General features: G+C 38.7%; 1 protein-coding gene across 3 annotated transcripts in view; it reads left to right on the forward strand.

The window, feature by feature from the left end:
• The window catches only part of hhip (hedgehog interacting protein), a 133,908-nt gene that overhangs the window by 69,306 nt on the left and 51,148 nt on the right, over positions 1-13,454 (forward strand). For all 3 annotated transcript variants that reach the window (XM_072256015.1, XM_072256016.1, XM_072256017.1), the window contains 2 exons: positions 7,877-7,998; positions 8,253-8,376. In XM_072256015.1, coding sequence (XP_072112116.1) covers positions 7,877-7,998; positions 8,253-8,376 — 246 coding nt within the window. The remainder of the gene's footprint in view (positions 1-7,876; positions 7,999-8,252; positions 8,377-13,454) is intronic.

Consider the following 13,454-nt stretch of genomic DNA (forward strand, 5'->3'; position numbering starts at 1 on the left):
TCCTGTCATCTCTGGCAATAGCAACAGTTTATCTGTATCTACTCTATCTGAATCTTCCATCATTTAAAATTTTTCCATCTGCTCCCCCTCATGACTGCCTCTATTGCAAAACAACCCCCAACCACTCTGGCCTAAGTTAGTAACATAAGTTACTAACCTCTATAATAATATTGCTGGGTCCTTCTGCAAAGCCTTTTCTAGTGTAAGTTCCTTGCTATTCCACTCTATCCTTCTACTTATAAAGCCCAGGATTCTGTCTGCTTCAATAATATGGACTGTGGACTCTTAATTCATGTTTATGATGTGTTTCAGATTCTGGTCACTCCTTATTTTTGTTGCTGGTTTGGATGAATTTGTGTCGGGGCACCCTGCAAATAATGAGCACTTTGCTGAACTGAAATACGCCTTTTGATTCTGTGTTTTCACTCATTTTTCTGTTGCTCTTGCACAATTTGTTTTTTTTTGCGCATGGGGGGGTGGAGGGGGGAGAGAGTTGATGTTTTTTTCTCTGAAAGGCTTCCAGGGTTCTTCTTTGTTTCATGGCTGTCTGTGGGGAAGACAAATCTCAGATATGTATATATCTGAAGTATATTCTCAATCTTCTCTGCTCTACTCCTTTTAATGAACTGTGTTTACATATCCCAGATCTCTCACACATTTATAATTTTGGAATATACTTTATATTCTGTCTTCTCATCCTACATACCAAAATGTAATACTTTGCATTTCTCAGGATCAAATTTCATCTTCCTCGTACTTGCCCATTCCACCAGCCTGTCTATGTCACCATCAAATCTACTATTGTCCTTCTCATATTTCAGTATACCGCCAAATATTCTGTTATCTGTAAATGTGGAAATTTACGAGTCCAACTGATTAGTACTGTATGCTTTTAGAGTAAACCATGGTCATGGTACTATGTCCCAGGAACTCCTCTGTAAACTTCAGTCAACCTGAGAAACAATATTTTACTACTAGTTTATATCTTGTTACCTAGCCAGCTTTCTACCTTAGCTACAAGCATGATTTTCCATCTCAATGAGAAGACTAACATGTGGCAGCTCATCAAATGCATTTTGGAAAGCGTGTACGCACTATAACTGCATTTCCTACATATATGTTCCCTGTTACTTCACCAAAAAAGCTATGAAGTCATCTTTCCATTCCAAATCCATCCAGACTTTTTCTAATTAATCTACAAGTGACTGCTAATTGTGTTCCTGATTACTCTTCTCCCCACCACCAGAATTAAACACACTGAAATGCAATTAGATCTTGTTTTTGAACAAAGGTGTAAAATCTGCAAATTTCTAGTCACCAGTACCACCTTGAATTTCTAGATGTTTGGAAGATTATACCCTGGGTCTCTGCAACTTACTTCCTTCCCTCAGTTTTCCAGGCAGTGGATCCACTTTAAGTGGACCCAGCCTTTCTGGTACTTCCTCTTTATCCAACTAAATCTTCTGCTGAGATTCCAGCAGGGTTTCTCCCTTGGTGAACAGTGGAGGTAAGCTCTCATTTAGTATCCCAGCCATAATCACCCCACCATAATCTATTTTTGGTTTCATTGGTCAAGCCTCCATTCTTGCAAGCCCTTTCGTGTGTGTATATAGCTCCAGAATATATCTGCGTTTGATTTCTTTTTACGCTTACTTGTAGTCTTTTCTCATGCTCTTTGTTTTCCTCTTTTACTTTTGTTGTTGTTTGATTTGCTGCGTTTATATTTAAGATATATGTCTGTATGGCCCACTGCTCTGCTAAAACATTGTTAATTACAAATCGAGGCCAAACAGTAGATAGAATCTGAGCAGCAGTAAGAAACAGAGACAGTAATCAATAGCAAAACTTTTGTTTGCCTTCCTACTATGATGCCTTCAAGATGACGGCAAAACCACAGGACAAGCTCTACCTGTATTGCATGGGCTAAAATAGGCATCATAAATTCTAACTATTCATCTCAGCCTGGTGTTTACATGTGGAATGCCCAGCTTTTCTGGCCACTGCAAGAAAATTGTAAGAGCATGAAATCAGCTTTGAAACTAACAGCAGTCCTAGATCAGCACTGTGGTGCTGGGAGGTGTTCTTTTGCTGTGACCCCGGCCCATTAGTGGCTGCCTTCCTGGCTGTGAACAAAATGCTGCCTCTTCTGGGACATCGGCGTCTGGTTCCATTTAGGCCTGAAGGTTGGAGTTCGAAGGGAGGGAGGGACAGCAAGAGAGAGAACTAAATTTTGTTTTTAAATTGCCAAAATTATTGACAGTTTAAGAGATGAAACCAATATTACAAACACTTATGAAAGGCACGCACTCCCTATAGCTTTTCTGTGAACATTTGTTGACTTTAGGAGGCTGGTAAGTGTGTTGCACTGCGGTCAGTTCTGGGATAGTCCTTTTTATAGTCCTGCTGCAAGACTTAAAAGTTTATTTGGTCATATAGCCACATATTACAGACTTTTCCAAATAAACTGAGTATGCTTTTGAACTATGAAGAAAGTTTATGGTAAGTTACAGTCTTAACATAAGCTTCTATCCCCAGTGATCAAATAATGCATTTGCCTAGTAATTCAGTGGTCCTATAAGTTAGTGCTCAGTGTATTGTAGTGGTATTGCTCAATTCATTGTGGCATAATAACGAGAACAACTTCTGTACGTGAAATGTAAAATGTGGACCGTCTGGAAAGTTACCGAAGGACAACATATTGATGCACTATGCTTGGAATGTATCCCCATCTCCATCCATGCTCCATCCATACTGGGTGTAGCAGTGCTTTTCTCCATGTGTTTAACATATTGAGCGCACATTTAAATCATACCATTCAGCATGCAGTATATGGTTGATGTCACTCTTGTGGTTTTCTAATATGAGTGAACAGTTTGAGTGGAGCAGCCTTCAAGTGCAGAAACAGGCCTCGCCCATAGAGTAATAAAAACTGCTGGAAACGTTTAGCAGCTCGGGCACCGTCTAAGGGAAGAGAAACAGGGAAACATTTCAAGTCAAACACCTAGCAACAGAAGCTCCAAAATATAGATGTCTGTTGCTATGTCACAAAGAGCCAGTCCCTACTAAAATTCTTGAGGTGAAGATGCCTCCACTCTCCGCCGGGGTAGCCATGGTGTCTCCTTTTATGGGAGCGAATTTCTCTTCTTTAATCCAGGAGCCCAACCCCTTCCATCAGGAGCACATACATGACAGTCACCTTCATACTCCTCTTCATTCCTTTTGGTCCTAAGGAGAGCAGTTGCAAAGGCTGCTGATAACTGGGGTATTAACACCCAATGCACTGTTTTTGCGTTGCTTTTTTCTTTGCAATTTTTGTGCGATTTTGATCGAGGTGATCTGGCCTCTGCGGCCTGCAGCTGACTCGTTACTCTGCACCATTTACTCGTCTCTGCTCCGAATCGTGGCTGTGGCCTGCAACTATCACCATGTGAACTCACTTATGTGAACTTCAGTTCTCAATACTATTGGTTTACTTTTATCGTTTGCCTGGCTTTCTTTTTCTCTGTACGTTGGGTGTCTAACAGTTTTCTTTTGTTTGAATAGGTTCTATTAGGTTTCTTTGTTTTGTAGCTGCCTGTAAGGAGACGAATGTCAAGGATGTATAAAGTATACATACTTTGATAATAAGTGAAGATGCAGCGTCAGGTTAGACTGAACTGAGCTGGACTGAATATGCCTAGACTCTTGATAACGGTGTCACTTGGGTATTCGATGTTTTTCTTTGAATGGGTTTCATGGTTTTCTTCATTTCATGGCTGGCTGAGGGGAAGGCGAATCTCAGGGTTGTCAACTGTGTACATACTTTGATAATAAATGTATTGAATCTAACTCATAAATGCTTAGAACTGTAATATATTGCACATTCTGCGACTCAAAACATTTTGATGCCCTAATTTTACTCATTATGTAATTTCTAGGCCATCAAGTTTAGTGAATACAAAATAGTCTGTGTGAGACAAGTAACATCAAGATAATTCAAAAAGTGTCCTGAAATATAATGGAGAATCATTAATCTGAAGTGTTACTTTTGCTTCTATCTCTGCAAGTGTTAATTGATATGTTGAATTTTCCCAATATTTTCCATTTTCTTTCCACTGCGTGCAGTTTATTTTTTGGCTTTCAGAAGTCCGAGCAGCCTGCAGGATAATGCTTATATGGTTGAAAGAACCTGTAAGTGTGGAGTGTGATGGTGGACGGTGCTGGAGAATTAGAAATGGAGTATTGTGAAAGTGTCAGAGGATTGTAGAACCAGAGAAGGTTGAAATAAGAATGGATGTGATTGTAAGGGATCCAGATTCAGATATTAATTAAGTTTACTACCTGGAAAAAAAATAGAAGTATAGACATGAAAATCAGCTTCAACATCAAAAACTAATTTTCCATCCTTGTCTTTTGCAAAAAGTAGTAGGAAGGTGTCTTGTTCTTTATTTTATGTTATAGTTTTTCAAGATATTAGTTGCTGGTTGGTGTTCAAATAGATGAATTCTTGCCTCAACAGTTCACTTAACTCAGTGGGTTTAATGACTGACTTCTTTTTCCAAAACTTGAATTTTTTTCAGATTGTTCCATGTTTTGAAACATTCTCATCTTTATAAGCATTCTGAATTTTCACAGCAAACTGAACTGCTGTTAGGTAAAGTAGTGTAGATGTACATACATATTTGAAAAGCTTATACTGTTTTAACCCATTCCTTTCTATTCTTGGCACTGCAGCAACCTGTTATTGCAGTTTCAACAGGCCCAGAATAGTTACTATCTGATTTTTGTAACTTTCCCTGAAATATTTGATCTCCTACACTTCTAAAAAAACTTAATATTAGCTCGCCTCTTTAGATTCTCAGAAACAGTATCCTTTGGCACAGTGCTATAATCCTTTGGTATACTGGGACACATCTCCACTTGCTGCAATCATTATTAATTTTTCCATCACTTTTTCACGCCCCTGCCAGGAGACCTCAGTTCTCTCCCAGATTCTGATTGTGTGGCCATTGAGAGAACCAGCAGACCACATAACCGGCTTTCACACACATTGTAGATGGATCACTTAGGGAGCTGTTGTGTATTTAAAATTTCCGTAATATTTGAGTAATACAGAAAATATATTATTTGATTAATCATTCTTTGTGGTTTATATAATTCATTACTGTTATATACAAAAATACATGAATGGCATACGTCATCACACCACCGGGTCATAAGTGCATGTCTCAGTAAAGTATAAACGAACTGCATGCGGGTTTATCCTGACCCCATATTTTTCCTTTGATTTCTGTTTTGAATTAAAAAACATTACAGGAACACATCCAAACCTGTAACTTCAAGGAACAGTAAGCAATGGCCTTGTCATTGCCCTTTAAAAGCTGTTAGAAATAATTCTTCAAGTGCAGCAAAGATGTCAATATAAAAAAAAATATTGGCAGGATATAAGAAAATGTCTGAAAATTATTGGTCATTTAATCTACAGATTAAATTCTGAAAGAGAGGGAAATGACATTCCCTGTTTAACATTGAATTGAATAATAAGTTAAAAATAAGTTTCTCACATGTTACACATCTCAAATATATTTGATTGGCTGTGAGGCACTTCAGAACGTCCTGAATCATGAAAGGGATGAAGCGAATAGAGGTGCATCCTGGATAAGAGGCGTAACTCAGGGAACAATTTAAATATAAAATAATACCTGAACTGAAGAAGGAATTATCTGAATCAAAACATTGTTTAGCTGTAATAATCACATTCTTAGTATCCTGTGGTGCATTTTGGTGGATGTGACCACTGTTCCAAAGGCCTTCTGGGCACAGACAAACCTGATTCCCAATGTTTTGAAGATCTATTTGCAGCAGTTTTGGATACTGGTAAAGAATTTTCCTGATATTGTATTGTTGCATATAAATCCAGACAGCGTAAATATGGGAGGGTTCCTTCCTCAGGGTATTAATTGGAATTTTACAGTCTGCACAATTGTGGCTACGTTTACTGAGATTAGTTTTTTTTTACAGATTTTCAAAATTGAATTCTGATACTTGAGCTGCCATGTTGTGATTTGTACTTATTTCTTCTTATTTTAACCCATTAATCCAGCCCCTTACTTTATCATGCCCTAAATGAATGTCAAATTGGATCTCCCCCTCCCCCTCCCACTTCCAAATCTCTTACTAGCTCTTCTTTTAGTTAGTCCTGACGAAACGTCGACTGTACCTCTTCCTATAGATGCTGCCTGGCCTGCTGCGTTCACCAGCTTTTTTTTTGTGTATGTTGTCAGTGAATGAAGTTGTTCTATTGTATTATGAGTAGAGACAGAGGGTTATAAGCTTCAAATCCTATTCCAGACATGTAATCTGAGAGCAAGTGTGGGGAGCTATTCACTAATACAGGGACTGGCAGATTCTACTGGAATGGTGAGCACATTAGAGAGCTCAGAGCCACAGTATAATTCCCGGCAGGATCAACAGAAGACCAAGCAAAAGATAAATCTTTTCTATCGGAACAACTCATGGATCACCAGGAACTCAGTAGACATTAGAATCAGAATCACATTTAATATCACTGGCATGCATTGTGAAATTTGTTGTCTTTGCGGCAGCAGTACAATGCAGCACATAATAATAGAGGGAAAAAACCTGTGAAATACAGTAAGTATATATATGTTAATGAGTTAGATTAAATAAGCAATGCAATAAGTAATGAATGTAATTTTTTTTTGATCCCTGACACTCAAGGAATTAGAAGTGTCTGGCTTAGGAAACTAAATGTTGGGGTGTTTTGTATTTATTAACATGAATGGGAGTTTGGTGAAAGCCAAACTACCTTTTATTATTTCATACTGAGAGAGATTTAATTTCCTCAATCTTCTCAGCCCAAGTTATATCAACAGATTTTGGTATAATGTCAGGAAAGGTGATGTATCAAAGCTCAAAGTACATTTATTATCAAACTTTGTATACTGTATACAACCTTGAGATTCGTCTTCTAGCAGGCAGCCACAAAATAATGTGGCACAATAGAACCCATTAAACAAATCCACGCAACAAAGACAGTCAGTCAGTGTGAAGAAAAGAACAAAATTGTGCAAATAATAAAAAAGTAAACAAATAACACACACAGAGCATTAACCGTAGAGTCTCCGGTAGCGAGTTCACAGCAACGGAGGCAGTTCAGTGCTGAGGTGAGTGAAGTCGATGCAGGAGGCCAATGGCTGCAGGCCACAGCCACAGAGCCAATTCCGCGTTGAGACAATTGCCGATGGATGCAGGCCACAGCTGCAAAGTCAGTTCAGTGCTGTAGCGAATCCACATGGTTCCCTATCTCAGTTGCCAGTGCAAAGTGAACCGTGTATTATCATGACATGACCTGAGTGAATTACACTTAATAATCCCTATTTCCTAAAGGCAAACCTTTTCTAACAAAGTGCCTGGAAATTAGCAACAAATGCCAAATTAAAAGGAAAAGATGAATAACCATGAAATGTTGAGTTGCTAAATATATCGCTTACACTAGGTTCTTGATCTTTGTTACTGACTGGGAATATAGTAACATATTCTACAACAGCGTGTGTGGCACAGTGGCATAGCGGTCAGTGTAACACTGCTACAGCACCAGTGACCCAGCTTCCATTCCACTGCTCTCTGTAAGGAGATTTAACATTTTCCCCATGACAGTGTGGGTTTCTGCCGGGTCCTCCAATGTCCCAAAGGCGTTCCGGTTCGTAAGTTAATTGGTCACATAGTTGTAATTGAGCTGTAAGTGCCTATTACCATGCTGTACTTCTAAATAAATAAATGCAGGCATAGATACTAATGCTAAGCTAAATAAAGTGTATTTCGAATCATTTCTTTCCCCTCAAGTATTCCTAAATCCTGTATTGATTTTACATAGGTGTGCAGTGGATCAACATCTCAGGGACTCCAATGGCAATCTGACCATACTTTGTTCAGAATCAAATACTTGGAATAAATCATCAGGAAGAATAATAAAGATAACAAGAGGAAAAGACTATGGTAATTGTTAATCTCAAAATGTGATTGCTCCTTTAAACAGCTGCTCATAAATACAATATGTATGACCTGAAATTACTTTAAAAATTAGTAATTTATAAATGTAAAAATATTAAATGCTATCAATTGATATTGTGATTAAAATTGCAGACAGTTCATTCAAGTATGATTCCCCCCCCCAACACAGACACCCAGAACCCATGGTTAATGCCAGTAAAGCAAATTTATTTCTGATTTGTATCATCTCTTTCTTCTAGAAACAGAGCCTCCAGCGGTTGAATTTAAATCTTCCAGTCACAGTCCTTTAGTGGGGGGCTTTATATACAGAGGATGCCAGTCTAGAAGACTTCTTGGAAATTACATTTTTGGAGACCGGAATGGGTATGTGTGAAGATTTTGCGTGAAGTTATCCACTCAGTAATCTGATACGCACTTGCTACTGTAAGCAAGTAAATGCATTTCATTCATGTTTATGGAGAATTCTGTGTCAAGTTCAAAGAAGAATGTATTAGACAGAGTTTCTGAATTATATCAGGGTTAAAGTTATGGATGTCACTGACTAGGCTTGTATTGTGTACATGTGATAGGGAATGATCTGATTGAAGTGTTTTAGATTATTAAAGGTAGAAAAAAATCTCATGTCCCAGCGAGCTGATATGGAAATTAACACACCAGTACATGAGCAATGATTTGATTGCTGCACTATGGTATTCCCTGTAATAGCCTAGGTTTTATTATTGCCATAATTTGACATAGTATAAATAGTTATAAAGTTGAAGAATATCTTACGTTGAAGGGGCTAATCAGGCATCCACTCAAGCACTTCTCTTAACAACGCACTGATGATGTCTCCTTGCATTGTGATGAAAAGTTTACAAGTAATTTGCCAAGATTGGAGAACAACTCAACCCATCCACTTCTCTTTTATTACCTTGCATTTCAGTTCTGCCTATGTCTAAAAGTACTTTATTAAATGCCTTCTGAAAGTCTCCATGAACATCAATTGCACTACCTTAATCAGCTCTTTCCATTACTTTTATTATAGAGAAAGATCAACAATGAAACCTAGTTTGTTTTGACAAATCCATTCTGGCTTCCATTCAGTTCTGCTTATTTCTCCAGTGAAGATTAGCATTTTAAATTATTGTCTCTGGAAGTTTCCTGTTATGGACGTTTTTCTCTCCAGTGTGTGATTGGCAGACTCATTCCTCTCTTTTTCAGCAAATAGTTTGGGATTTCTAGTATCAAAGTAAGATCGCTCTTATTATATCGTGTGTATCAGATGATGGTCGCCAGCCATCTGAAATGTTAAATAATTCTTTTCACAGATTTGCCTTAACTATCTAATATCTATCTATTTAATTTTCATACACTGTGATATAGGCAAGATCCTTTTCTTTTTCAGGTTACCTAATGATGCTGTTACAAGAACACTGATTCTGCTGGTGCAGAATACTGTATTGTATGGAGTCATTTAGTCATACAAAATGGAAACAGGCTCTTTGGCCTACAACACCATATTGACCATCAAGAACCCATTTACAGTAATCCACACATTTTCATTAATTCACTCAAATTCTACCATTCAATTACACAAGGAGCTATTTGCAGTGGCCAGTTAACCTATCAGCCTGCATGTCTTCTCTTCACTATTAAAAACTCTGTAATCTATATTTTAATATTAACTTAATATCCTAGTATTAAATTCTCATTCCTGCATATCTATTTGTATGTATAGGGCCTGTTTCCCCTGATGGATATGAATCACATTTAACATTAATTTGAGCAGGTTAAGTACATGTATGCAGGTTATGTTATGAACTTCCTCAAATACGTTCACCAAGATGGCGCTGAGCTGTGGTCTCTGCTGAGATTGTGGCCCAGACTTCATTGATTTTAGGGTCTTTTAGGTTTGTAAGGGTGGTTTTGGGGACAGAGGTAGAGACAGGGACATGGGGGAGTTAGAGGATAGGCTGATGTCTAACTCTCCACTCCGCGTTTGAAGATCATAGCTGGATATTGGCAGACCAGCAAGGAATGGGGGTAGGTGACCTCCTAGGTGCACAAATCGCTAGATCAGAGTTCGAAACCTAATGTTCGCTGTCCCATCATCGGAGGGTCCGGATCTAGAGGCCTGGAGTTCAGGCCCTCATCCAGGGTTCCCTTTCATCGTCACTGGCGAGTACTGGGCGGATTTTGAAGATCGAGGCCCGAAGGTGGATTGGCAATCCAGATCAAAGCCCAAAGGTCAATTGGAAGTGCAGATATTGAGGCCTGAGGGCCCGACACTTGAGTCAGCAAGTCCACTGGGGAGGCCGAAGGCCAAATGCCTGCAATTCCACAGCTGGGGGCCAAAGAAGACCTAGAGTTAGAGGAGTGTGTATGTGCATGGGAGAGTGAGAGGGAGAAATGGGGCTTGTTTTACTGTTGTCGCCTGGTATGTTCTGATTTGTATTCTGCCGAGCATGGTGGTCATGCTATGCTGACGCTGGAATGTGTGGCGAGACTTGCGGGCTGCCCCTAGCGCACCCTTAGGTATGTTGGTTGTTAACTCAAAAGATGCATTTCACTGCATGCTTTGATGTACATGTGATAAATTAAATCTGAATGTGAGGTGGAAGTTTCAAGACTGATAGAAAGTTTAGTGCAAAGCTAAACATATTTAGGGAGATAGTGGCTAAAATTCCTCATAGTCAAATGTACATGGTATGCAGGTTCACTTTCTATCCATTACCAGAAGTAGAAGTGCTACTAAAAATTACTCATAACTGCCTGGTTCTCAACCTGAGGGGTGGTTTTGTTTTGCACACATTCACATAAGTGCTAATTATAATGTCTGTAGAAGCACTTTGCATAGTCTGTCCATTTGTGCTGGATATCAAACAATACAGCCCGCAGTCCTTTCAAAGGATCACAGCCGGTTTACATTTTGTTTAGAGATGGAGCTAAATGTCCACCCAAGGGACTGTCTCCTTCTCCTGCCTTCTATTTCTCCTCTGCCAAAAAGTGACAGTACTTAAAACAAAGCCCTACAATCTCCAATGAATGCAGTTAGGTGTCAGGTTTTCCACCAGGTCTAAACTAGTGCAATATGTGTGATCCATTGTTTCCAATGTTAATAACTTCACTTGTACAAAAAACTGACAGGTTTAGCCTTCCCAAATCTGCCAGGGTTTCGATTTCACTATGTGCACAGAAACTATGAACTTACTTGCCATTTGGATCTCAGGTTTTTGCTTCTATTTGAGTGAGGAGGTAACTTTTTAGAAGCATTTTTTAAAATTTCAAATGTGCCCATTAGTTTTTGTAGCATGATGTTGGTGTTGGTATCCACGAACCTCAGTATTACTCCTGAAACAGCAATTTAAAATAATTACATCTAGAATTTAAGTTAAAGAAATGAAAACACTAATGCAGGTATTATAGTTCATTTACCAAAGTAAAAGTTCTACAGTATCACACAAAGGAATCACTCTTTGAAATATAACACAACATGCAGAATGATTTATACATTTTGTCACTTCAGGAATCAGGAACATCCCGTCCTACATTGGTGGTGTTTTTCATTCCTGGTTAGAACAAACCTAATATTTCTCTCCAACCACTATTATAATTTTTACTTACCTTTCCCTGCTCTGAAAATTAAAAACCGTTCCTCGGTGGAGATTGAAAGCTAAGGGTTAACCTCAGGATAAGTCAGCCATTTTGGATGGAGATGAGGGGAAATTTCTTCACTCAGGATTGTAAATCCTCAGAATTTTCTTCTCCAGAGGGCCTATGATGCTCAGTTATTATTTTCAGAGCAAAGATCCATAGACTTTTGGATTCAGACGGAATTAAGGAAACTAGTAAAAGTGGATTTTTAATCAAGGGTTAGTGTGTGGTCTATTTCTGCTCCTGTTTAGGTTCTCATTTCATAAAATATGCACTTCTTGAATATGTTAAAATTAATAATGCCTGTGAGCAGGGTAAAAAATGTCATCCCATAGGTTTATTTTCTTGCCACACGCAGTGCAATCTTTCATGAAAAGTTCTGAGGAAAGTCGGTTGTTATAGAGTTACATTTCCAGTCTAAATACAGAGTCTGTGTAAATATCCACTGTTGGTTGACTTAGAGGTTCGGATTAAGCTTGAATAGAAAGATGCAGCAGCAAAGGGTGAGAATTCCCAGGCATTGCATGGAAGCATTGGAAGAGAAATGCAGGAGATGTGGATGAGGTAAATTGTCATCTTCAGTCTGTAATAGGTAATCAGGCAAAGCTGATGACACACTAACAACAGAACCCTAACTGAGATGATTGAGACAGAGATCAACATGTTTAATGTTATCACTCCTCCAGATTGCATCATGGAGAATGAAGACAAAGCTTGGCACTTTAATGCGGCACAGAAGGTTCACAATGAGTTGCAAAGTATTAAATTTATGAGGAGACATTGGGGTAGTTCACTTTCACATATAGGAAAGCGAGGATGGTAGAAATCATGAGAGACCTAGACAAGAATGACAGAAAGGACCTATTTTCTGTGGCCAAGATGTGAAACTAGCAGATATTCCATTACAAAGTGTGGAGGTGAATTGCTAAGAAAGCTTCCACGCAAGGAGCAGTGAGAATCAGAAACCCACTCCCTGAAAGGGTGAATGGGGTGAAGGCCTTCATCACATTGAACAGGTACACAAATGATGAAATGCTGGAGGAATTCAGCAAGTTGGGAAGCATCTATGCAGAGGAATAAATAGTCGATGTTTCCAGCTGAAGCCTTTCATATTCAGTTGTTTGTATGAACCTGGATGAAGTGTTAACTTCACATGATGCAATTTCTATATCAGTTGACTGAACACAACATTGGTTGCAAGGGAATTGTCAGGGGACTATTTTTCTGCCTGAATAATTGAGAGAGTCCAAAGTGAAATCCACGTTAAAGCTTGAGAATTTTATGGTTTAAGTAAACTTAACACTTGATAGTATTGAGGTCATGTTATTGGACTGGTAATTTGGACAATTCATGTGCCTAAACAAATGATCTGGCACATGAATTGAAATTTCACCACCACAGTTGGGGAATTTAAATTCAGATAATTATTTTTTAATAGGTTTAATTAAAAGGTTAGTATCAGTAATAATGATCATGAAATTATCAGGTTATTGTAAAAACCCAATTGGCAGAGGGAGATTGAAAATCTGGCTGAGTGGTGTCACAGCAACAACCTCTTACTCAATGTCCACAAAATCATGGAGCTGATTATTGACTTCAGGAGGAGGAAACCTGGGGTCCGTGAGCCAGTCCTCATCAGTAGATCAGAGGTGGAGAGGGTCAGCAACTTTAAATTCTTCGGCGTTATTATTTTGGAGGACCTGTTCTGGTTCCAGCACTTAAGTGCAATTATGAAGAAAACACGGCAGTGCCTCTACTTCCTTAGGAGTTTGTGAAGATTTGGCATGATACCTAAAACCTTGACA

The sequence above is a fragment of the Mobula birostris genome, chromosome 4, assembly GCF_030028105.1.
Source record: "Mobula birostris isolate sMobBir1 chromosome 4, sMobBir1.hap1, whole genome shotgun sequence".
Lineage (NCBI taxonomy): Eukaryota > Metazoa > Chordata > Chondrichthyes > Myliobatiformes > Myliobatidae > Mobula > Mobula birostris.